Source organism: Mus musculus, chromosome 6, assembly GCF_000001635.26.
Source record: "Mus musculus strain C57BL/6J chromosome 6, GRCm38.p6 C57BL/6J".
In the NCBI taxonomy this organism is placed as follows: Eukaryota; Metazoa; Chordata; class Mammalia; order Rodentia; family Muridae; genus Mus; species Mus musculus.
Window position 1 is genome coordinate 142,812,123 of NC_000072.6, and position 25,486 is coordinate 142,837,608.

The window sequence follows — 25,486 nt, forward strand, 5'->3', positions numbered from 1 at the left end:
TTGTGTAAATGTAACAAACTACCTTTATCTGTTCTTCAGTCGAGGGACATCTGGGTTGTTTCCAGTTTCTGGCTATTACGAATGAAGCTGCTATGAACACAGTTGAGCAAGTGTCCTTGTGGTATGATGGAGCGTCTTTTGGGTAGAAGGAATCTTAAAGCAATCACATGGATGGTGACAGAGGCACAGACGTCGTCATCGGAGGCCCCAGCCGGATTGCAAAGGGGAGCAGAGATTAAAGTTTTTCTGAAGTTCCACTTGGGATTCTGAACCTGCAGGCGCTCAAAGAATACCCTTCCATGCCTTTCTCTAGAACACACCGTGACCTGGGTGCTGCCACAGAAAGCTATGTGCCTTCATGGAAGAGAGATCTAGTTCCCGGAGGCAGTCTGGACAAACAGAAAGAGGGCTGCGTTGGTCGAGCACACTGGGGGGTCAGTCCCCAGCCCAGCAGAAACCAGCTGCGATAGTGCATGCCTGGTACTCAGAAAGTGGAGGCCGGGGGATCAGAAATTCATAGTCATCCTTGGCTACATAACAAGACAGAGGAAAATCGTGGATACAGGAGAATCTGTCTCAAACACAAATAGGTTAAATATATGCAAAATTAAAAACAGTATAAGACTTTAGACATTAATGACAAAACTGCTTTTTCTTAAGCAGCCAAGAGTAAATTACTAAAGATAATTGATGAGACTTGAGAAGATCAACACTCATGAGTTTTTCTGAGAATTTGGAGGAACTAGTGTGTGCACAGGTGCCAGTGGTGGGCCCAGCGCTGTATAGCAGCGTAGCTCCGTCCTGACGGCCACACAATTTCCCCTGCAGCCATCCCATGCTGGGTGCTGCCCAAGGACACTCCAACTTTCACACCCACCAATGTTCACAGCCCTTTGGTGTGTAGTCGCCCAAAAGGGACAAGGAAACACTCCAGAGTAAGCATGGTGGGCATTGCATTGTGTGACACATTCTTTTGATGAAATCAGCCCAGCTATGGAAAAGACAGTGCAGTGGTCCATTCTCCCATGGGCAGAGTCCTCAAACCCATGCTGCTGGGTGGAAAAGACAACACAGCTCAAGGCCGCCATCCTTTCATTGATTTATACAAAGTTACAGCTGTGTCTGGGGGTGGGAGGGGGATGGATTGGCAAGATGGAACAATGGAGCAATTCGAGGGGAAAGAGGAACCTGGGTTTGATTGACTGACGTGTATTGATTGCAGAGGGTTCATGGGAACGCACAGATGTCAGTTATATATATGTGTTAAATATGTATAATCTATTGTATACCAATTATACCTGAATGGGGTTGTTAAAATATTTAAATATTTAGAACCCAACAATCCAGAGGGACAGAGGGAGGGAGGGAAGGAGGGAGGGAGGGAGGGAGGGAGGGAGGGAGGGAGAGAGGGAGGGAGGGAGGGAGGGAATGAATTTGTGTGTTCAACACAATGAGGTCTTAAACATAAATTTTTATTGAAATGATCTGAGAGATGCCTTATACATTTTTGTAAGCCTTTTTAATGAGCGATTTAATTTGTGGCTTTCTAATTGTTGTAAAGGTTATTGGAAACATGCCATTATGGTGTGAGGTATTTTTTTCTTCTCTTTCTGTCTTTGCTTTTCTAGGTCAGGGTCTCATATAGCCAGGGGTGGCCTCAAACTCCTGCTCCCTGCCTCCAAATCACAGGCGCTGAGATTTCAGGCGTAGGCCACCACCTGGATGTTGGTTCTTTTTGTTTCATTTTTACTAGTTACTCCTTACCCATCTCTGGCTGCCCCTGTAGGCTCCTCCATTTTCCCTGTTCCTTCTCCCCTGCAGCCCTCACCCCATCCCCAGCCTTTTATTGTGTCATTTTCTCTGAGCCATAGAAATGTTCCGTTTCAAAAAACAAACCGAGCCTGACTGGCTTTTCTCCCAGGGCTTTATTTCCTTCTTAGCTGTTGGTTCTGAGGCATGTGCTGTGAGGACCGTGTGTGCAGTCCGGGAAACTTTTACACCTGGACTTTGATATTTCTCTTTAGTTTGACAGATTGGTCTCCTTCGGAGCCTTGTGTACCTTGATCAACAGTTGCTCTGCGGATCAATGCTCTGCGGGCATGGTGGGTATTGGATCAGGGCTCGGCTCCATCAGGGCTTGTTTTAACAGAGTCACACAGTGCTATTTGGTCTTTGGACTCACAGATGCCTGTGGATCCTCCCTCAAGGAGCCCCGTACCTCTGTTCTTACCCCTCCCACAAAGTCAATCGGGAAGGTTCTTCAGGAATGCAGAACCCGTTACTGAGCAGATTTTAAAATGTTTTCCCTAGCTAGCAAAAGAAACTTGACTTGATGAACCAGACAATATATATATATATTTTTTTTTCCATTTGCACAGGCTAGCCTCAAGCTCACAGTCCTCCCGTCTCAGCATGCTTGGTGCTGAAGTGAGTAGCTTACGCCATCAGGTTCAGCCCTGTTCTGCTTCGGCAATCCTTTCCACCTCTTTCCTAATCTCCTGCCGTTTTCCTTTACTCTCACTTGCACACTGATGCTTGGTGGCTCTCACTACAGGGAGAGATCTTCAAGGCCGAGTTCAGGATCGAATCATCTTTACAGTCCCCAGAGAAGTCGTGGCGCGTAAGTACTTATCCAGAGAACAGATTGTAAAAACAAGCAAACGGTTTGTCGATATTCTCATCTAGCACCTTGTGTGCTGGCGCCCCCTAGTGTCCGGTTTATGTCTAAAGACGCTCAGGTTAACGTGATTTTGAACTTATTGTCAAGGAAACCTTGTCTGACTGGGCCCTTTTATTTAAGATCTTTTCCCTCCTGTCGCTAAGGTTGACTGGCAGAAGAAAGGACGGCAGCAGGCGCAGGCACAGTCATTTTCCTTGATGGCAGCTCTCTTGTTTGGCAAGGTCTCTTCACAAATGCTTTTGCTTCACTCCAGTAATGGAGGATAAAAGCATTTTATTGATTCTAAAATAGACCCTTTTCATGTTTTGACATTTCTGAATTCGAATTGCCGCCTGCAATTGCTGCCTCACTTCTTATTCCTTAGATATGTCTATGGGCAAAGTGGCCACTTCCTACAGTCAGAAAAACTTGGTTAGAGGCATCTAGGATGCACGTCGGTTGAGTTGTGGACATTTATTTGGTTGGTTTTGTTGTTGTTGTTTTGTTTTTTATCGTTGCTGTTGTTCTGTTTTGTGGTTGTTGTTACATTTAAGCCATTTCACGATCTTTAAATATTAATAATTTTATATGTCCATGTATAAAGTTATAGACCGTTATCCATACAAAGAGGCAGGGGGATGATATGAAAGGGCATAAATTAGTATAAATTTGTTATATTTTGCAGAATGCACTGTCTACAGTGAAAAACAATCAAATTGTACAACCCGAGAAGAAGAGCTGATGGTGGCCGGGTTCCTAGAGAGATGCGTTCAGATGCAGTTTGTCATGGACTCAGAAGTGCCACTAAAGGTGAGGGAAGAGTATGACAGCCTTGTGACAGTCCCACTGAATAAACGCTTTTAAATCTAGTAACAGGGGATTGGTGTAACTGTGCACTTGTCATGGAAGACTGCCAAGATGTCCATCTGTCAGTGCCTTCTTGTTCTAATGTGTGTATGTGGGTGTGGCTATGTGTATGTGGGTGTGTGGGCATACAGATGTGTACAGAGCTCAGAGGACAATTCAAGGGTCATCCTGAGAGCACCACCCAGCTCCTTTAAGAACTCTTCTCTCTTTGTCTTGGAGCTCACATTAGGCTAGGCTGGAAGGCTCCTCCAGGGATACTCTTGTCTCTCCCTCCTTGGTGATCACAGGAACACAGCACAGTGCTCTGCATGGTATATGGGTGCTGGGGATCGAACTTGGGTCCCTGTGGTTGCGAGGCCAGCACTTTACTGACTGAACCACCATCCCCTAGCCCATGTTGCCAGTGCCTTTTTAATATGTTTATACAGCTCTCTCTCTCTCTCTCTCTCTCTCTCTCTCTCTCTCTCTCTCTCTCTCTCTAGTGGTAGGTGATTAATTTGGAGAGATGATAAAATCTAGACAGAGATTTCTCAGTCACATTGATGACAGTAAAGGCATTAAGAATACAATTATGGGCACCAGCTCTATAACTCAGCCTATTGCTATGAAAATATGTCTGACTGCCAGTGACCAGCAATTATCTTCCTCCATTTAATCTAAAGCCACATGGTATTTTAAAAATGAAACTCCTTTCAAAACTGCCTCTGCCTATAAATGTCAACGGGTGGGGCAGCTTTTCCTTCTGCACCACACAGTTCGACTTATGCTGCGGTTCACGTTCACGTGCATTCAATGTTAAAGGACAAGGAAATGCTCATCCAAGGCACCTTGTCAACCCTGGCCAGCCCTGCGGTGACCTTCGGCTCAGAACCCGGGTTTGAGCCTTCAAGGGCAGCAAGAGCCTCAGTCAGCAGCTTTCCAGGTCCCAAGCTTGTCTAAGGAGAGGCAGATTGAAAGCTCTCAGAAACCTGCCTTCTCAGAAACCTACCATCCTCGGGAAGGGCTAAGCCAAGGAAAACAACACACCTGAACAAAAAAGCTCATCTGTCACTTAACACTCGGTCCTTGTTTAATTTTTACTCAGCCTAAGGCAGGTCTTGCTGGCCTGCTATAGATCTGTCTGGCCCTGAAGAATGTCTCTGAAGTGCTGGGGTCACACGCTTGCACCACCCAACCTGGCTGGATTCAGACTTTAAAATAGGGGTGCACCGTAGGGGCAGTGGGGCTCCCGATCTGGTTGTAAAATGCTACATGTTAAACATCAAGAGAGCAAATGAACGGGTTACAAATGGTTTCTAGGACTGAAGACAAAACGAAAGAAAGAAACAGGAATGGCTAACAAAGACTCCAAAAAGCACCCAGCACCCTTAGTAAGCGGAGAGAAGCAAGTTAGAATCCTTTGAGAGTTCATCTTACTCCGGACAGAAGAACAACTACAAATTCGGGGAAGGGTTAGGAAAATGGAGACCCTGAACCACTGTAGGTGGAGTAGAAAATGGCATAGCCATGGCGGAAGTCAGTATAGAACTGCCATGTTATAATTAGTTCTGGACGCACACTCCAAAGACCCCACACCTTACATCAGAGGACGGATAGCCCGTCAATGGTCACACTACAGGGATGATGGGACCAGCCTAGATGGCCTTCAACTGATTAGTGGATCATAAAAAAAAATCTTAAAATCTTAATTAAAAAGATATTACACAGAAAACCACCACGTACAGAGAGCCACACTTCTAAACATTTTGAATGTAACCCAAACATCCAATCAGGAAAAGTTGGTCATGTCCGCAAACCTTCACCACATCTGGTCAGATGGGCTTCAACTTCTCAAGATGTTAGTTCCCACACACTTCCTACTGTGCATCTCTGTCCACTCACACCTGCTTTGTACTCGGGAACAATTTGGTTTTGTTATTCCCCAGCCCAGCTCTCAAGGAAACTTAATACCCTGCCCCCACCCCCACCCCCACCCCCACCCCCGGCTGGGGATGTAACTCAGTTCAATGAGTGCTTGCCTAGCAGGCACAAGGCCCTAGGTTTGATTGCCAGTGGATGGTAAAATAGACACGGAGAACAGGAGCATCAGAAGTTTAAGGACATCCTTAGCTACACAGTGAGATTGAGGACAGCCTGGGCTACACGAGACCCTGTCTTGAAACCAAAGTGCTCCTTAACCATTGAAATATACAGGAGTGTTTGGTCCCTCCAAACTGATTTTGCCCATCTGCAAAGAGCGGGCACAGGCGGCTCTCCATCCCAAACAGGTAGGCACCACAGAGAGAACGGAGGAGCCAAAGGGTGTGCGTACTGTGGAGAGAGGCGGAAGTGGAGATGATGGGAGGCAGAAGTGGTGACAAAGAGTGGTGAAACTGGGGATGTGACAGCGGTGACAAGCATGAGAGGGTGGAGGTTGATGGTGGATCATGTCAATGGCCAATGAAGTCAAGGAGATGTTGCACAGTAGCAATGGAGTCGGCTGGATGGGAGGCAGCAGCCAAGAGCTTAAGCACACGCAGATTGTCTCCGAACAAGCTGCCTGCACACAGGATCACCCTAAATCTTAGCAGGGTGGAGGCCTGAAATAGGATAGATCTTCTCAAAGGACCATGTCCCGAGATTCTGCTAAAGGTCATGTGTAGGTCAGTGGCTCTGATTTGACTGAGGTCCAGGTTGATGTCCGTGAACTGTGCGTGTTTTCTCTTGCCTGCGACATACGGATATTCATGACTTGTACCATGGCTTATTAAGTCCATGTTCATGTCCGTGGGCCATGCTGACCCCGGGGGCCATACTGATGTGAGTGGGCTGTGCTGCCACATGAGACGGTAGTGAGGACAAGGGCTCAGCTGCTGTTGAGGGCCATGCCTGGGTCCATAGCCTTAAAGTAGCCTGATTTGTGTTGCTGGCTGTGGCCTCACCGAAAACCATAAGAGAAAATGGGTGACAGAGAGTTGGGAGCAATGGAGATAGTCTGTGCTTCGGCCTGAAGCCATGATGATGTTTGTAGGCTGTGCTACCGCTTAAGGCCATGGAGAGGGCCAGGTCTGTGCTGCCACAGACGGGTATGTCTGGATCCGTGGCCTTACTGCAGCCAGGTCTGCTTTGATGTCTGTGAGCAATGCTGCTGCAGGTCCCACACCAATGTGAGTAGCCTCCATTACCACTCACGTCCATGGTGACGTCAAAGCCAGTCTTATACTACTGCTTAAGGGCCATGTTTGGGTCTGTGCTCTGACTGCACACAAAGGTCTCTTACTGCAAAGGTCCTTGTTGGTGTCCTGACACTGTGCCACCACTGAGAGCCATAGGATGTCTGTGATCTCTGCCGTAGCCAGGAGCCATGTTGATGTTCGTGGGCTATGCTGCATCAGGGGGCCTTATCTGGTCATGGCCCTACAGTGTCTCTGCTGATGATGCCAGAAATTATGTGTAGGTGTTAATGGAAATAGTGATGATAGAAAAGGAAGACAAAATAAACATCTGCCTCAGGTATCTGAGCCTATGGAGAAGAGCCCTGGGGACATCTCAAGACTGCTTTAGAAACTGATGTCACCATCCCAGCCTTCTCCTTTGTGAGAGCTGCTGACAAAACAGACAGGACATTAGGCAGCCCTGTGGCGATCTCAGGTACCGTGGCTGTGCCTGGCTGGACTCACGGACAGGGAGCAGGGATAACCTGCTTCTTAGGATTATTCTTATGATTCTTATGATTTGCTCAGCCAGCAAAAGCTAAGGTGAGGGTTAACCTCTGAAATAGAGACAGCCCTCAGGTTTCTTAGCCACCAGGAGGAGACTGATAGCAAAAGTCTCCCAGTCCACCTCAATGAACACCTTCATCAGGCTACACCGTCTTCTCTCCAACATGCAGACATGGAAACAGAGTAGTCTCGACTGACATCTAACTTGACGCCAATAAACACTCAATTGCCTTTTAGTCCTTCGTTGCCCTGTTGATGATAAAAATGTCCCCAGGATACAGGGCTGGAGAGAGAGCTCTATGATTAACACTTGCTGCTTTTCCAGAGGACCTGAGTTCAATTCCCAGCACCCACATTGGGTGACTCACAACCACTTGTAACTCCAGCTCCCGAAGAGACAACATCTATGCCCCACCCCATGAGCACTCACATGCGGCAGGCACACTACACACAAATAGAAAATAACAAAAATAAAATTCTAAAATGTTCCCAATATTGAGGCTGGGCTCTACCACAACCTTCAACCTCTCAGTTTGTGATTGGAAACCATAACTCCTGTGGCATAACCAACAACCAATAATAACAGTCACTCTGCATGAAGAAACCTTCAAACCTTTGCATGCCGTCAAGTCCCTGAGGTGGCCTACTGTGAATTAGAAAGGAATTTGATTGCCCTCCTTTAATTTCTGATATCATCTTGCTGTATTTTCAAAATAGCCTGTGGTTTTTAATTATCCTGCTTTAGGCTTATCGGGGGAACTCTTGAACACACTTATGCCTTTGGGCTCTTGCTATCTGTTTCTGAATGTTTAAGTCAAAATGGAGTAGAGCAGCTGAATTATAAAATTTATCTTGTAGGAGCTAGTGATAGTTGGTGACCAAAGCTAAATCTGTTTTCCTCAGGCAGTTACGGTCACCCACATTTATACGAAAGGTCTGCCCCACCCCACGAAGCCATCAGCTAAATGCTGTGCTTTGTCTCCACTCGGAATCGTCTGTCCTCAAATAGCCATAGCCTAAAAGGCTACTTTGGAAATAAAATCAGATAATTAATAAGATCTGTACCAAGGGTCTGGATCAATTTCCAAGAACTGTACCATAAAGGACGGATAGGGTACCTTTCTTGATGTCACTCCCTCTGAGGAAGTGTCTGACAGAACTGGGACCCAGAGCCCAGGGGACAATGAAGCAATTACCTAAACAATTTTGACCAGAAGGTGTGTGGCCTCTCAAAGTCACCCACTTTGAATAGAGGAGTAGCAATGTCTTGCCTCATGTTAGCAATTAATGAGAGCATCTCTGGACACACACACTGAAACTGACTCATTACAACGCAGACAATTTTATTGTTGGGAAAAAGAGGCTCATGTGTATTATTTATGCTATAAGGATGCATAATTTCTTGTCTGCTTTATATAAGAGATAGAATCTTTCCTCTGCCCGAGGAGTTCTTATATGTACCATATAGTGTTTAATTTTTTTCCCAAGTCTGGATAAATGGCTCAGTGGTTAAGCACACTGGCTACACTTGCATAGGACCAGAGTTCAGTTCTCAGCATCCATGTGGTGGCTCACAACAACTCCAGTGCCAGGAAATCTGGTGTCCTCTTCTGCCCACGCCAGGCACTGCAGCTATGTGGTGCTCAGACCCACATGCAGGCAACTTTTAAAATTACATTTATTCATTTAATTTACAACCAGAGTCCCAAGAATCAAATTCAGGTCATTAGACTTGGTGGCAAGCCTCTTTACCCACTGAGCCATCTCACCAGCCCCATGTGGTGCTGTTACTGATACGGTGACTATAATTCTATATTTATTTTTTTCCTTTAAATTTTGCATTGGATTTTAAAGCTCCAATTAACTTTGTGTGCACGTGTGCTTGTGTGACAGCACACATGCCACTTCATACATGTGGACGTTAGAGGTAATTTTCAGGAGCCGTCTCTCACCATGTGGACCTCTATGATCCAACTCAGATCATCTGGCTGAACAGCAGGCTCCATTGTCTGCGGAGCGATCTCGGCAGTCCTATACCTCAGGGCTCCTAAAACAATACTCTTAATAAGCAGCAGAACTTCCACCCACACAGGAAAAGTAAGACAGAGAAGCCAAGGCAGGAACAAAGCTCAGAGGAGTTTGAGAAGGAAAGAACAGACGTGCTTCAGAGAAATGAAAGGACGTCAGAAGCTTCGTTGAAAAAAAAAAGCCATTTTATTCACAGGGTACGTTTCCAAATATTCTCCAAGGAAGGGAGGTAGAGAAACTGAGACTTGGTTAAATCTCCTCACTGCCACACCACTCAGGAACACACGAAAGAAAAGACATTTTCCCAGTGACCTCCCTTGGGCACATCATTGTTTGTGTCAGCCAACAGATAGGCACCATTTTTTTTTCAAGTCACACCATAAAGAATACCGATTAAATCAATTTTTCTTACCTGCTGCATTTTATGTGAATTTTTTTTTTGAGAAAGAAAGAAAGAAAGAAAGAAAGAAAGAAAGAAAGAAAGAAAGAAAGAAAGAAAGAGGGAGGGAAGGAAGGAAGGAAAGAAGGAAGGAAGGAAGGAAGGAAGGAAGGAAGGAAGGAAGGAAGGAAGGAAAGAAGAGAGAGAGAAAGAAAGAAAGAGAGAGAGAGAACGAAGAAAGAGAGAGAGAGAGAAATGAAGGAAGGAAGGAAGGAAGGAAGGAAGGAAGGAAGGAAGGAAGGAAGGAAGGAAGGAAGGAGGGGCGAGCGAGCATTGGGTTACCCTACACTTTCTATTCATCAAATTTGGCTTTAGCAAGAGGAAGCCACTCTGCAAATCCATCAAAGGTTCAATTTTATAGTGTGATCTAAAAAAAATCTCTCCCGGAATTATTATATCCATGGATCAGTAGACTACATTACATGAGAAAGAATATTTAAATTTTCCTATTTTTACTCTAATCCAGCTTCTGAAAATTTACACTGATAAAACAGCTTTCATGTGTGTGGAATTAGAGTCTACAATACACAACGAAAGAGGCCAAAGGTAAAAATATTTCCCCAATATTTTGCAGATCAAACTACGCCACATGATAAGCCTAAGTCTAGCGGTGTTTCAGAATTTGTTAAAGATGAAGCAGGCTTTAAAATATTGTGATGTGAATCCTTTCTTTCCCCTTCTCATGTGTAAGATCCTTGTGTGAACTACGGTAGCCGCCAGTCATCCTAAATGTGGAGAGAGGGCCTATCAGTGCCGAAGACAGAACAGAAAACAGCGATAGGTTGGTTCCTTTCTTCCACGAATACTGGAATTTTCCAGGAAATCCTTAACTCTAGGAATACTTCTGTAGTTATCACCTAAAAGACTTTAGAAAAATGTTCAACAATGCAGCAAAGGGTATTACACACCATCATCAGACTTCTCCAAGGCCTATACTCTACTGTAAATGTCTATAAAACAGTCCCATTTGCTACATGTAAAAGGGTCCTTGCTGATGATTAAGGTAAAAGTTGGGCAGACATGGAAACATCTACAAAGTAACAAACACATGAGGGAGCTATGTAAGTGGGGAGCCGAGCCAGGAAAAGTTAAGGCACCCTCTGCCACTCCCCACTACCAAGTCAATATACTTTTCTATATTCTGTGGGCAAAAAATAACATAGGGAAGGAGAGAGGAGAAGAGGGGAGGGGGTCTAGAGGGAGGGAGGGAGAGAGAGAGAGAGAGAGAGAGAGAGAGAGAGAGAGAGAGATTGAACTAAAACATGAAGGATAATGAATCTAAGCTGCCATGGCCTCCCTTGGGAATCATGGGGACAGGAAGTTGACACCAACTCTTGCTGTGTACATCGTATATGGTAACCACATCCAGTGGTCAACATCAAGGTGACATTTCCCACCATCTTGATAGGAAAACTAAACTATAACTCATCTTGAGAGTATGACTCAAAAGGCAGGTGACAGAGAGATATGTGTAGGTTTATTTCACCAAGCTCAGGCACCCAGGAGGGCACTGCTTGGAGGAGGCAGGAACCTGGAGGTTCCAAGACTGCTTAGACCCACATGGGAAACCAGGTACCACCTCTGAGTTTTCTCTATACAGCTGCCTAGTCCACGCCACATCCTTCATCTCTTCATCCTAACCCGAAAGACCCCATGGCAACACATCTCCTGGTATCTTGAAACAGTTGCTAAGATAACACACATTTGAAAGTGAGAGATATCCAGAGGAGCTCTAATTACACAGAAGCAGGATATCACACCATAAAACTCTCAAGCAACTGTGAGTCATTGATTGAGTCCCAACAGCTTCAACCATAAAGCAAATCCAGGAAGGCTTTTAACACAACAGAGAGACTGACCGTCTAGATAAACAAGCAACCGTAAAATGCAATTCTTCTTTTGTGCTCCCACAAGTGAGAGTCAAGGGCTGCTATTCAAATGCTCACAATATTACAGCTCACTTCTTTATGTTATTTATTCTTTTGCCATAACAGCAGAAGAAACTACAAATGCTAGCAGCAGCGAGAACCCCAACAAGGAGGAGGCGCGGGATGCCGTCCTTATTACAGTGAGCAAGGTTCAGTAGTCGGGATAACCTTTTCATTTGTGCCATGTGTCAATCATTTATCTCTGGGATGTGTGTGAAAATGTCAGAGGACATGTTAAGGCTGAGAATAAGGCAGATACTAGACACTATTACTATTCGTGTGTGTGTGTGTGTGTGTGTGTGTGTGTGTGTGTGTGTGATGTACAGATATAAGACTCTCCCACTTACACAACAGGAGTTGTATAGGGCTGAGACTAAATCTTGTGGCCTCACATTTAGGAGTTTATAGACATATTCTGGACTTCGGAATTCCAGACTTTCAAAGACACAGCACAGGAACTGTGAGGTATTTGTTATCTCCATAGATTCAGGGACTCTGGAAGTCCACCCATATAGACAGAGAAAAGAACTCTGCGTATGATCGTATGCAGGGTCACACCTGGGCCACAGTGACCAGACTCTGCCACAAGATTAGCAAGTGCAATCCTAGGCAAAAAAAAAATCAAAGCAAAATATGTTTGGTGATTCAAAATTTTAAATTATTGGCAAATTTTCATGCTGAGGCTCCTGTCGTTGCAAGGCTACTAGCTCAGCCCCCAGTGGAAGACAACAACTGTGATAGGGCAGAGATAAGTGGCAGTGGGGGCTTCTAGCTCAGCCCTCAGTGGAAGCCAGCTCCTCTGTTGGACAAGAGGGTCATCAAGAACAAAGGTATAGACCCCTCTGTCCCCGTGGATGCTGAGAGCTTGGGAACTATGGTCACCTCCCTTGTCACCTTGCCTCTTCCTCTCCTGAGCATACAACAGAATCAAGTTTCCAAAACTTCTAAGAGGATTTACTGCTGACCCGATTAGCCACATCAACCTGGGCTGCAGGTGTCAAACATTGTTAATTTGCTTCCACCCCTGATGTGGGCTGCCTGGAGCTCACATTTCTGACTACTCTGGGCAGGAAAAAACACACAACAGCATCCTCAGTCTTTGTTACTGCAGACTTGCCCTTGAGAGTTCAGACAAAGCTTTACAGCCCTTGATCTCTGGGCTTTTTGATGAGAAGTAATCTTACCTGGTTCTGGCGGGGAAGCGTCTATACCACAACACTGTATTTCATAAGGTAAAAACCATTGGGGAAGCATCTATACCACAGCACTGTATTTTATAAGGTAAAAACCATTCAGTGGACTCGTGACTGATTTTCTCATTAGATCTTTCCTGACAATGATTTGCCAGTGGAAGAGTCTATGAACTTGGTATTTTCAAACATGAAAAAAATAAAACTATAGATGTCTGGCTTCCCAGCGAAGAAGCACAAAGGACACTACCTGAACATCTGCCATTTTAGAGAATTAACTCTCTACCTTTATTAAGATTTATTTATTTATTCATTCATTTATTTATTATGTGTATGTTCTTGCTTGCATTCAGTGTCCATGGAGACCAGAGGAGGACACCAGCTGTCCTGGACCTGGAGTAACAGTTAGCTGTGTGTGGGTAAGTGTGCATCAGAACCTGAACTCAGGACCCTGCAAGGGCATTCAGGCCTCAAGGGTGAGAGTCTCCCGTGCCCCCTCCTTTTTCAAAGTCATAAACGTGAACAATCTGGTTTAGGCACACAATTTTTTAAAAATATACTTTGGCAAAGCACTAAGAGTCATCTTCTGAGAAAAGCTCTCTCATGTAAAAGCTTTCCTTCTGCTGGGATGACTCGCTCTTCACCTAGCTTAATTTTTACTGAAGTGTGATTAAAATCAAGCAGCAGCCGCCCTCACTTGGGAGCTTGAGAATCAACAAATTCTTAAGTCGCGGTTGACTCAAAAAGAGAATTCCTGTTTGAGTATTCATTAGCAGTCTCTGCATTCTCTCTCCTTCCTCCATGAAGCAATTTTATTTTCCACATGCATGTGCACACACACATACACACACTTAAAGCACTGATCTAATTGGTGGTAGAGTGGGGTGTCATCTCTTGCCAGACACAATGAAATTAATTAATGTTCCTATTAAACATTTCTATCATAACCCAAATCCCTTCTGAGCTGAAAGTTAAAGGTCAAATACATTAAATAGTGGACTAGGCCCAAAGCTGAAGGCCTAAATCTCAATAAGCAGGATTGAATAATACCCAATCTCTTAAGAGTAAGGTGCTACTCTAGAATGTTCTAAAGGATGATTCTGGAGAGGCTTCTACTTAGGAACACATATTTTACTAAAAATAATGCTAAACAGATGCACACAGCTATACACACATAGACACATACATGCACATAGACACACACACACACACACACACACACACACACACACACACACACACACACTTGTTTAGCTACATCATTTAACCAGACTCACATAAAGTTACATACGACATACCAGTGAATTGTCACTATAAAATAACGAAAGGCCACAGAGATCCTGTTCATGACATCAGCGTTATACCTGTGGCCTAAAGGACAGAGCACAGGAGCAGTCAAGCTTTCCTTTTGGTCTAGCCTGGGGTTCCTCAGCCTTCACACAACTAACACTTTACTGAGTCATTCTCTGTGGCAAGGGGCTGACCTGTGGTTACTGGACCAGCATTCATGGTCACTCCCTACTACAAGTGTGAGCACTCTTGGTCATAACAATTGAAAGTGTCCTCGGGGTCCTGATGGCACCTGAGGGAAGGGCAGTCTGCTCGGGTAAAAAGGACAGACAGTGTTGGCCAGATCTGTTCTGACATTCAAATCCCATAGAGAGTGGCTTTAAAACTGCACAGACTAAACACACGGACCTGTTCTAGGAACCAGATGGAGAGCTAAAGCTCCCAGACAGTTCTCTCAGTGCACAGTGGTCTGTTATGAGCTTCTTGCTTAGATTTTGACCAATTAATGTATTCATCTGAACACATCTTTAATGAAATCTTTGTATGTGATGTTTTCTTAGCCCTTTTACACTTCTGATGAAGTCTACTGATGAACATGTCTTCTTCCTTAGATAATGGTTAAATACCAGTAGCTCAAAACGAGATTGTAGTCAGGGTTGCGCAGATACGAATAACACAGCTCATGCTGCCTTCTAGATATCCTGATGCTGTCACACAAACGGAAACACTAAGCCAGCTCTGCACAGCAGCGAGCGGACCATCAGGCCGCCCAGTTTCCTCAGTTCAAATGCTATCCATAGAGTAGCCTGAATATTGGATCACTTTTGGAAATCCCCCACCCCAAGGGTACATCTCAGGGGCTTGCTTGTCTTGTAAGTTAACCTTCCTTTTAAAGCCCCCTGCTTTTCATAGACATGGTCGATACACCGAGTTTCTACCTCCAAGATGAGGCAGAACTTGTGAGTCGTTTTCACCTCTATCATGACGACAGTTGAAAAAATAAAATGGGTTCGTACATCTCCTCAGAGCTTAGCACATCTCACAGCACAAAGGTCATAAGAGAACCCCCTTCTCACCCCCTTACCTACAGTAAGCACACTGGGCCAGAATCTGCCAGGAAAGCTCCCGAGCTATGTCAAAGCTGATGTACCAAGCTGCTTAAACGGCCCCACCCACTCGGCATTAAGGACTTAAACGGCTGGTGGTTCCTACCTGCTTCCTTGAAAGAGCCACATCACATGTCACTAGGCTCAACACAGGGCCCATTCATGAAATTTTGGGGTGCAGGGAGGCACTATGAGTAAGAGAGGGGTTCACATTCTGATTTATGTATTTGAGGGTCAGCCTTGCACCCTGTGCTGACAGGCAAGCTGACAGCAACTGCCATGCCAGCCTGACTGTGTCAACATGGAATGGAGCCCACACTACATGTGGCTCTCCAATACTGGTTACAGACTCTAGGCCATGCACACTCAGTACTGATGGTTTCATGAGAATAATCTTTGATTACTTTGTAGAAAGTGTAGAGAGTGTCAAAGTGTATGTGTCTATATTCATGTGTGTATACATATATATGTACATATATATGTATACAAGATAATCCATGCATGTATACATATGCGTATACACGCATGAGTTATCGTGGAAGGAAATATTCATGTTAGAGAGGAAAAGGCCCTGCCTTTGTCTATCTTAAAGATGAAGCTCTCACTCTCTGTGAGCTACGTCACCTCTCATTAAATGATGAGGGCGCTTCTGCTACTTTATAAGTAAACAGTGTACTTGCAGGTCTAGTGATTCTATGAAAATAACAGAGCCAATGGGTTGATGTAATGGGGACCTAAAATTTAGTTTCCCTCTCAACTTCTGATGTGAAGAAATGGCTCGTGTGATCTAGACAATAGATCAACACAGTCTAAACTCAACAGAGCTTCATGCTAAGTAGACTTAACCAAAAGGAGGTAAGAAGTGATTCTTATTTAAAACCGTACTAGTGGAGGGGACTATAGTCATCAAAGACTTGTTTTAACAAATCACAATAATCAGCAGGAAGGGTTTTGTAAGTCTATACCATTACCCACCCATAGCCCTGAACAGGGCAAAAATCAACAATAATTTTTTTTAAACCTATAGTTCTAATGCCAGTCTCAATAAGACGGATCTTTAAAATGATTATGATGCCAGTGTATATTGACAGTCAGCAATATCCCAGCATCTCCCACAGGCTGCCATGATGGGCCCCTCGGCCTCAGCAACAAGAGTTCATCTGGTCCTCGAATCACATCTTCTTGATTTGAATCACAGACATGTGCTCTGCCATCATCGTCTCCTTGGGGTTGTCCCGCTTGCAAATCCACAACACTATAAAAACATTCCCCGGGACACTTTATTTCTTGTTGTTCTCCAAGCCAACATCAAAAGCAGTTTTGCTTAGGTTTTGTTTGTTTCCTATCATGCCAATCCATGACACACTTTGGCAGTTCTTTTTAGAAGTCACATTAAAAAAAAAAAAACCTAGCAAAAATATCCCCCATCCCGTCCTTTCTTCTTCTGCAGTCCCTAGGAAGTGGGCTGTGGTGACGGCTCCTCACACGGGTCCAGCTGCATCCTCAGCGCGCCGATTTTGTGAAGATACCAAAGCTGAAGGAATTCCTCAGGCATGGCATGGTAGCCTGAGAAGGGCAAGACGTTGTCATAGTAGTGGTGACTGATAGGGTCCCCTTGCATGTTCACCGAGAAGGGCCAGAAGCCATAGATGGACACCTCCTCACAGAGGCCCAAGGCTGCACTCACCAAAAAGAGTCCTGTAGACAAGCGCTTGGCGTGGATCCCCCTACTCTTCCAGAACTTTCCAATGTTCCGAAGAAAGTTGGGGTTAGCAAAAAGCACTGTTTGATTGGCTCCAACATCTTTCAGTGTGTAATACACACGGAGAGACGGCTCTGTGCCTGTCTTCATAGAAAAGGCAGGCATGTAGATGTAACTGTGGTTATAGATCTTCATGTTGTCCACAAACTTCTTTCTGGACCACAGCAGGTTTTCAAATCTATGGGAAACAAAAGTTCCAATTAAACCTCAGACACGGAGACAGATCAAAGCCCGCTCGCTCACCCAGTCCTCTGAAGGCTCGGGTCGTTCATCAAACAGAACGCGTGAAAAACACTTTACTCGGAACTTCTCATCAAATACCCCAACTTATCAAACACTCCTACCTTGAACTCGTCAACATTCCTCAATGAAGCTCTGCTAGACTAAAGTCAACTGCTTATTTTGTTCTCTCTTAGAGTGTAAAATGATTTAACATTTGTGAATTCATAAAGATTGGAGGCTGGGGTGGTGGCGGCGGCGGTGTCAGTAAAAGCTACACGTGTGGTGTGTCAGAAACATAAGACTGGTTTCTTCATCTGAACATTAACAGGAATTACTTGTAAGACCTCATGTTCTAGGAATGTTTAGTTGGCCAATGTTCTAACTTTAAGACTATATGTGGGGCATGTTATTGCGCTGCTAGACAGGCCTAAGAACGGTGAGGTGGGGCATATTTAAAGTCCCCGAATCTCAGGGATCTGAAGTAGGAGTGGAGCAGCCCCTCCCCAGCCTCTCATGCCTGCTTTAGACAGGTGACCTCCACCACCAACTGAGAGGCTCACAGGCACTCGGTCCTGTAGCATAGCACCTGGAGTTTGTCTCCATGCGAATGAGGCATCTAAATAGCCTTACCCTTTAACCAATAGCCTTCCCTGGTTCACCCTGAATAAAATGTATGCGCCCACATCCCCTTCCAAGAAAGCAATATGAACAAGCAAGGATCGTCTCAGAGCTGCTTCTTTAAAGATCGCTGTAGGGAAGGCCTTCTCCTAAGAGAGCCATGCCTTAGAATCCCCAAAAGGCTTTTCTCAACTCTCACCCTTCTGCTACTCCACACCCATTCCCAGTTGGACCAGATTCTGTTCCTCTTGGGCTCCACTTGCCTCTTCCTGCCAAGTGGAGATGCCTGGAGAATGAACATGGACCCTGGACCCCCATTCTAGTCTTTGCTTCTGGGTAGTACACCAACAGTACCCAGGTACCCAGAGAGGAAACCAGGAACCACAGAATTCACCCCAGACCCTATTTCCCCTTCAGGTCCAGCATGTAGTAGTATCTGATGTCCCAAAGTGAAACACGGGCTGTAGACTCTCGTCTGGACTTTGCCCCATCTTCTCTAGCCAGTGTGTTGGCAGCGCCTGGGCATCCCAGGCAGAGAGCAGAGTACAGTACCACAACTACATAGGAAAAGGAAGTTTTGTTACAGTTGTAGCTCTACCCAGACAGCTGCCCATATGCCTTTCTGGAGAATTCTCCTTCCCTCTGATCATCCATGACTGCCTGTGGAAAAAAAATCTCTGATTCAAACAGAAGCAACTGAAATGTATGGACTACCGCCTAAGTGCCAGGAGAGAAATACCATTACGGCTTGATTGCGACTTTACCTATCTTTCACTAATCTTGCTTGCATATGTGAGTTTGGACATATTGCACATTGTAGGGGTCAGAGGGCAGCCTTAGGTGTCAGTCATGACCTCCCGTGTTGGTTTCTGGGTTTTGTTTGTGGCTGTATAAGCCAAGCTAGCTGCCCCCAAAGCTTCCGGGGATGCTATTGTCTCTGTCCCTCATCCCACCATGGGACCGCTGAGGTCACGGATGCCGGCTACTGTGCCCATCTTTATGTGCGCTCCAGAAATTTGACCTCTGGTCCTCATACTTGCTCTGCTTCTCCTGCCAAGCCGTCTCCTCAGGCTAATGCCTCATGTTTTAACTCAAGAAATCCAAGTCCCGTTAAGGAAACAGAAGTGTTACAAACACAGCATAACGTGTCTCAAATTTCATACTTGATAGATCTGCAAAGTATCATAGCATGCAGGAGGAAAAAACCAACCAAACAAGCAAGCAAACAATAACAACAACGAAAACCAATCAATCGGTTAAGCCTTGGAAGAGAGTGGGGTCAGAGAAAGCTGTGGGGTGGAAAACACTTCACGAGCTCTTGCTGGGGAAACAGAGGAACATAAAGCTACAAGATCATGGGTAAGTGCATCAATGCCATGAAAACTAGGTAGACTTGCGGGTCCTGGGACGGGAAGGTTAGGTTGGTTTAGACAGTGGCTGAAGATAAGGCGTGCTGTAAAATATCTCCCTTATCTCTAACATTCTGCCCTCACCGCCACCCTGTGGTGAGAGCCCTTCATGCCGCATATCAGTGTCAGGCTGCGAAAGAGGGTTGAGGAAGTAAGTTTAGGAAGTAAAGAGGCTGACAGCTGGGAGAGCAGATAAGAGGCTGAGGATGCAGGGTAAACAAAAATGAATCGGTGAAAGGGAAAAGAGTAGGGGGAGGGAGGGAGTGATGGATAGCAGGGGAAGGGAAAGAAGGGAGGGAAGGAAAGGGAGGAAGAAGAAGGAAAGAAAGGGAGAGAGGGTAGGGAGAGAGTGGGAGAGGAGGAGAAGGAGGAGAGGGGAGAGAGGGGGAAGGAGAGAGAGAAGAAGAGAGGGGAAGGGAGAGAGAAAGGGGAAGGAGGAGGGGGAGGGAGAGAGGGGTAGGAGGGAAGTGGGCAGAGGCAGGCAGTGAACTAGTACAGTAAGACTTCTTGAGGTCAGTTGTCCTGGTTCACATTCTCCACAGGGAGAGCAGCAACAGCCATGAGCAGAATGGAGCCAGACTTATGTCCCTGCAGAGACAAAGCAGGCCTCTGTTGTAAATGTGTGACAGTCGCTGTGACTACCCAGATTCAAAGCACTGGGGCAATCATGGCTCTTCATCTGTTGAGAGTAAAGAAGGATGCCTCTCAAGCCCAGAAGGATGGCCTCCCAGACTGTCTGCATGCCCTTGACCCGGAAGCCACGTGAGCCACTTCCCCAGGACACCAACCACGGGAAAGGTGATGACTGTGTCTCCAGAAGTTACTCACCTAGAGCAGTGGTTCTCAACTTTCCTAATGATGCCACCCTTTAATACAGTTCCTCACACGATGGCGACCCCAACTATAAAATTATTTTGTTGGGACTTCATAACTGCAATTTTATTACTGTTATGAATTGTAATGTAGATATCTGATATGCAACCCCCAAAAGGGGTTGAGACCACAGGCTGAGAACCATTGCCCTAGGAAGCTCAGAAACATTAGTCAACCATTTTCTAGACTGGTGCCAACATCTCTCTGATGAATACTCAAGTTGGACCTGGGCTCTGCCCAGCTACTCAATCATTTCCACTCTTGCCCACCCACATCCTTCGCTTTTCCTAATTTCCAAAATGCCTTCCAGGCAATGTAGAAGCAGCAGACAAACAACCTAACTGAACTACCCTGTGCTTTGTCTAGAATAACCTACAGACTTCATTGATACCCCACGGCCTGGAATTCTGGTCAGTCCACTGCTGGACATTTATATCCATCTGGGTCTGTGAGATACACTCACTTAGAAGATGCAATGGTTAGTTACTGTTGCCAATTCGAATGGGTTTACTATATTCCCCATGGAAACATACACTCCTGTGTGCACCCACGAAGGTATTTCTAGAAAGGGTCCTGTAAGGAGGGAAGACTCGCTGTAAAGGTGAGCCTCACTCGTCCAATGACTAGAGAAAGGAGGGAAAGCCAGCTGAGTCCCAGCATGCACCTCTGTTTCCTAACTGCACACGTGGTGCAATCAGCCACCTGCCGCCATGCCTATCCCGCCGCCATGCCTGTCCCTCCGGGATGAACAAATGCTTCCCTAAGCCTTCCCTAAGCTGCCAGGTGTTTCTCACAGCGATGAGAAAAGATACATACAATGTAGCATCCGTGTGAGCGATCTCTGCCTGTCCTTCAGTGCCTCTTCTGCATCCCTAACTACACCCTCCTCCCCTTTGTCCTTTACAACCAGCTTTGTAGCTCTTCCCAAATGCTCATACTCAAAGGAGGATTTCCCCTCCTCTAGGGAATCGCCCCCTCTGGCTTCTAGACATGGGAACTAGCCTCCCTTCCCCAGCTTTAATTAACCAGTTTCTGGCAGTTCAAAAATGTGTTTATTCCAAGTATGCAACGTAACCTTGGCGCAGGCAAACACACCATTGAAATGATTATTACGATAGGCTAGAATTTGATTTCAAAAATTCTTCTTGATACACCCACCCTGTGAGCTACACGCTGTCTCTCATCTGCCATCAGTATCCTGGGACAGTTGTTTTCCTTCCTTATTGCCTCCAGCAGAAACACAAAGTAGGTAAATAAAATGTAATTTTAAAACTGTCCTCAACTCAGCTCTGTGATTGTTCACTGCCTAGCTGATGCAGTTACCATTTGTTGATCAATAGTTTAACAGTGTTGGTTTTGAATTTTGCTAACTTGTTATAAAGTCCTGTTAGGACCACAGAGGAGTGGCACTAGCTCTGCCTTCTGACCCTGGGCTAGGCTCCAGGTTCTGTGTGCACCACAACTCACTTCACACAATTAGAGTCACTTGTCCATTTGCCACCCCAGTGATACCCCATAGACACGTGAAGACCCAAACCAAACATTTACAATGAACCCCCTCATCCTCACTGAACCTTTTAATGGTCTTCTTTGGCTACTGCAGTGGCTGAAGCCCACACAGCACTGAGTGGTCTGAAGTGGGAGCAATATCATGATTTGGATACTAACCTAAGCTACATAGTAAATTCCAGGCCAGCCTGAGCTACAGAACGGAAAAACACAACGCACAGCAGGTAGGATTGCTCAGTGGGTATAGGCAGGATGAGGCTACAATCCTGGGAGCCACCCAGTGGAAGGAGAGACGGCTGTGGTGCACCAGTGCCTACCTACATGTGTATGCATAATAGACAAATGCATAAACAAAGAACAGTAGTAATAGGAACTAAACTAAAATTAGTAAAAGTCATTGAATTTCTAAAAAAGAGTCAATATATCTGTTAAGGCTGTATATAGCCCGGAGATGAGAGAATCCATCTATTTAACCCTCTACATTTTATACAATAGCTCAGAAGAGCTGTGTATCACATACTAAAATTAAATGGAGTTCTCAGTTCAGCAGCCCATATACTAAAATTACATTAAGATTAAAAACCAAAAAAATGCTCATGCCTGTAATCTGAATATTCAAGGCTGAGGAAGGAAGGTTGGTTGAGTTTGAGGCCACCTGGGGCTACCCAGAGAACTCCAGGCTATCCTGGGCTACATATCGAGACCTTGTTTCAAAAGCAAAGCAAAACTTTAAAACAAGGAAAACTGAGTTTTTATTTAATGAAGACACTGAGATACTTAAGAACCTTAAGAAACAAATTCATGCCCCACAAGAAAACTTCAACATAATTTCTAGTAGAGCAAGACAGCTACTGGAAATATAGATAATAGAAAATCAAAAAAAAAAAAAACCTGTGGGCTTAAGACTCTCGGAAGATACTAACAAAATTGCTGATGCCAAGGAGCAGAACGCTGTCCTATGAAACATAAGACAACTGCCATAGAAGGGAAATAGCTCTGAAAATATTTACAACAGAGCTAACAAGTGTCTGGGCACCGGTGGGACTTACGGTCTAAAGCACTGGCACAGAACATACTCCAAGTCTCAATTAATGAGAAGATTAAACTATTTGGTTAACAGGTTACTGGTTATTACACATTGTCAGGATTACAAATTGAGCAAGATCTACAAACAGAAAGGCTCTATTTCTCTCTCCTTTCATTCAATCTCCAGAAATAAGACAAACGATGTTTTTTTCAAAGATCCATAGCCACAGTGAAAGCAAGAAAGGAGGCAGACTTTTGGGGACCCCCCCCCATGGGTTGCCAGGCTTTGGGGAAACCCCCTCCATGAAAATTGTCCACAGAAAACAAAACAGAACAAAAACCATAGAGAAACCAAAGCAAGAAGCAACTTGAAGAGTAGAAAAGGTGACACATCCTGTGCCCACGGTCAGCAGGTTATCAGTATGAATGTGAGGTATTAGGGGCACATAAGTGGGTCAGACTCAAACGCCATGCTCTGTCTGTTATCAGTGCATGGGTGAAGAGGTACGATGTCCAGGCAGATGTGTGCTCAGCCTGGGGGAAACTGGCAACATTCTGTGCACACAACATCCACAGCCAGACTTACATAGCCCAGAGGAATGAAGGAATTAACCTTTACCAGCACAGGAACAAAGATCTGCGTGTGACTTCGTACAATGACTCCTGGGAGTCACCCAAGAGAAACCTAGAGTGTCACAGTCTCAACTTCAGCAAAGGCCACCTTTAACAGGTCCTGACATAAGAACAGAGAGTCGAGACTTCAGAGCACTGGGGGACAGTCTGGAACTCAGAAACAGAAGGAGCCAAGACCATTAGAAGATCAAAAAGAAATGTCTTGAAATCTACATTAGTCTGTTTTAAAAATATTAATTATGACTGTATCCAGACTATGGTGATATAAAAAGGAGAATATTTAGGTAACAAGAGTTGCTGGCAGTTAAAAAATATAGACATTATGGGTTCTGGCAGAGGGACGCTCCAGGAAAACAGCTGCACGGTAGTCTCGACGCCATCCATCAGACGGTGTGGGGCAGAAGCCGGAACCTCCAGGACAGTCGTCTTAATATCCATGATTGCCCTAACAGGCCCAAAGCAGTGGCAATTGCAAGGGGTTGCTGGGGCTCCCACAGGAATGTAGCATGAACCAGTGCTGCACAGAGGGCCTCTGTAAGTCTCAGAAAAAAACTTAAGTCGAGCGGAATGGAAAACAGTGCACCAGGCTGTTTGTCCGGGCGAGCTTCGTGTTTGTAGCCAGCAGCGCGCAGGCATGACCTGAGCGGGGAGCCCGGCAAAGCACAGTGCGCAGGTCTGGCCTGCTGTGAGGGCCACGAGAAAAGAGATCAATCTTTACTTTCCCGCAAGAAATCAATACATACATTAGAAATTTTAAAACTATAATTAAGCATGCTGCTGCTTTCAAATCAAAGAGGAAAACAAGTCAGCCAAAGACACTGGAAAAAATTGATTTCTTGAAAGATGACTTGAGGGCGTAGGGGAGGGGGGCTGAGGCGAGACAGCTGCTTTTCTTTTTAAGCTTTATTGTTCTCTTAGATTGTTAAAAAAAAAAAACTGTGGGTGTGCATCATTTTTATAAAACTGAATATTTAATTTTTAAAATCCTGAAAAACTTATAAAAGTGTTGATCAAATTCTGAAGACGATGAAAATTGTATGTCACTAAAAAGATAATATATAAGTATGTATGCATCTATGTATCTATCTACCTATATATGTGTGTGTGTGTATACATGGAGATATGCACATATGTATACATGTATGATTGAATTATAAATGTATATGCATGTGTATATACATGTAGGCATCCATGTATTATGTATATATGTATGTTTTATGTATATATGCATGCATATATGTGTGTATTCATACACATATATATGCATGTATGCATACATGTATGTATGGTATTTGTGCATATGCATGTGAATGCATGTGTACATAAATGTACATGTATATTTGTGTGTATTGTACATGTATGCATCCACATATGTGTGTATGTGTGTACATGTATGTATGTATATGTACACACACATAAAACCACAGATATTAAAAATTCACAAGCCAACATAGTGAGTCTTCCGTTTAAAAATATACATTTTAAAAATATAGGCTAGAAGCTTCTAAAAGTGCCTGCACATTTTGATACAAAAGAGAAATCAATATTATGAAACACCAGCTGTAGAGACCACACTGTCATCAAAAAGTATTAAAATAACTGTGGGAGAAAAGCTCTTACAAAGATGTCTGTAAGAGGAGGTCTGTCCGTTACCCATCCACGTAGTAAAGACAGCAAAGCCAACTGAAATATTTATTGGAGCCAGCAGAGATGTGCGTTTGCGCAAGATGCAATCTTACTACACACAGTCATGGAGGGTTTTTAAAAATATAACAAAATATTTAAATTATTATTATAACACAACTCCACACAACCTGAGACAAATTTAACAAATGTGTGATATTTTACAGAGACATTAAAATGGATAGTATTTTTTTAATCTTCCCCACATACATGTGCAAATTCCACATAGTCTCAATTATTATTTTAAAGTAAAATTTGAGATGAGCCTGAATTTCACCGGAAAGGTATAAACTAAATCAGAGCGTGTATTCAGGACCACACTCAGTGAAGGAGTGGTGGAGGGTGGACGGGACTGGGGAAGAGGCGACACGCAGTGCCAAATCTGAGCATAGAACTGCAGTAACTCAAGAGGCCCCAGAGACTGGGTACAACTCTCCACACTTGAGGACTCCTCGTCTGATTAATGACATTTCAAACCAGCTTTCGTGAGATTGTACATGGCACCAGGACTGCCAGGTAATCAACAGTCAGAGCCAAGATAAA

The 25,486-nt window shown here is 44.7% G+C and overlaps 1 protein-coding gene and 1 long non-coding RNA gene across 9 annotated transcripts in view; one reads left to right on the forward strand and one right to left on the reverse strand.

Moving 5' to 3' along the window:
* Positions 1-2,108: 2,108 nt before the first annotated feature.
* Gm7457 (predicted gene 7457) lies at positions 2,109-21,372 on the forward strand. The gene is made up of 7 exons (NR_045707.1): positions 2,109-2,427; positions 2,555-2,620; positions 3,345-3,469; positions 11,689-11,771; positions 13,166-13,231; positions 18,981-19,169; positions 19,762-21,372. It is a non-coding gene; the product is annotated as a predicted gene 7457 (long non-coding RNA).
* The window catches only part of St8sia1 (ST8 alpha-N-acetyl-neuraminide alpha-2,8-sialyltransferase 1), a 167,988-nt gene continuing 151,920 nt past the window's right edge, over positions 9,419-25,486 (reverse strand). For 7 of the 8 annotated variants that reach the window (XM_011241575.2, XM_006506929.4, XM_006506930.4 and 4 more), the window contains one exon: positions 9,422-17,148. In XM_011241575.2, the coding sequence (XP_011239877.1) occupies positions 16,662-17,148 (487 nt within the window). In that variant the 3' untranslated portion in view covers positions 9,422-16,661. Of the gene's footprint in view, positions 17,149-25,486 lie in introns of all 8 variants that reach the window. The other variant, NM_011374.2, reaches the window with a different exon arrangement.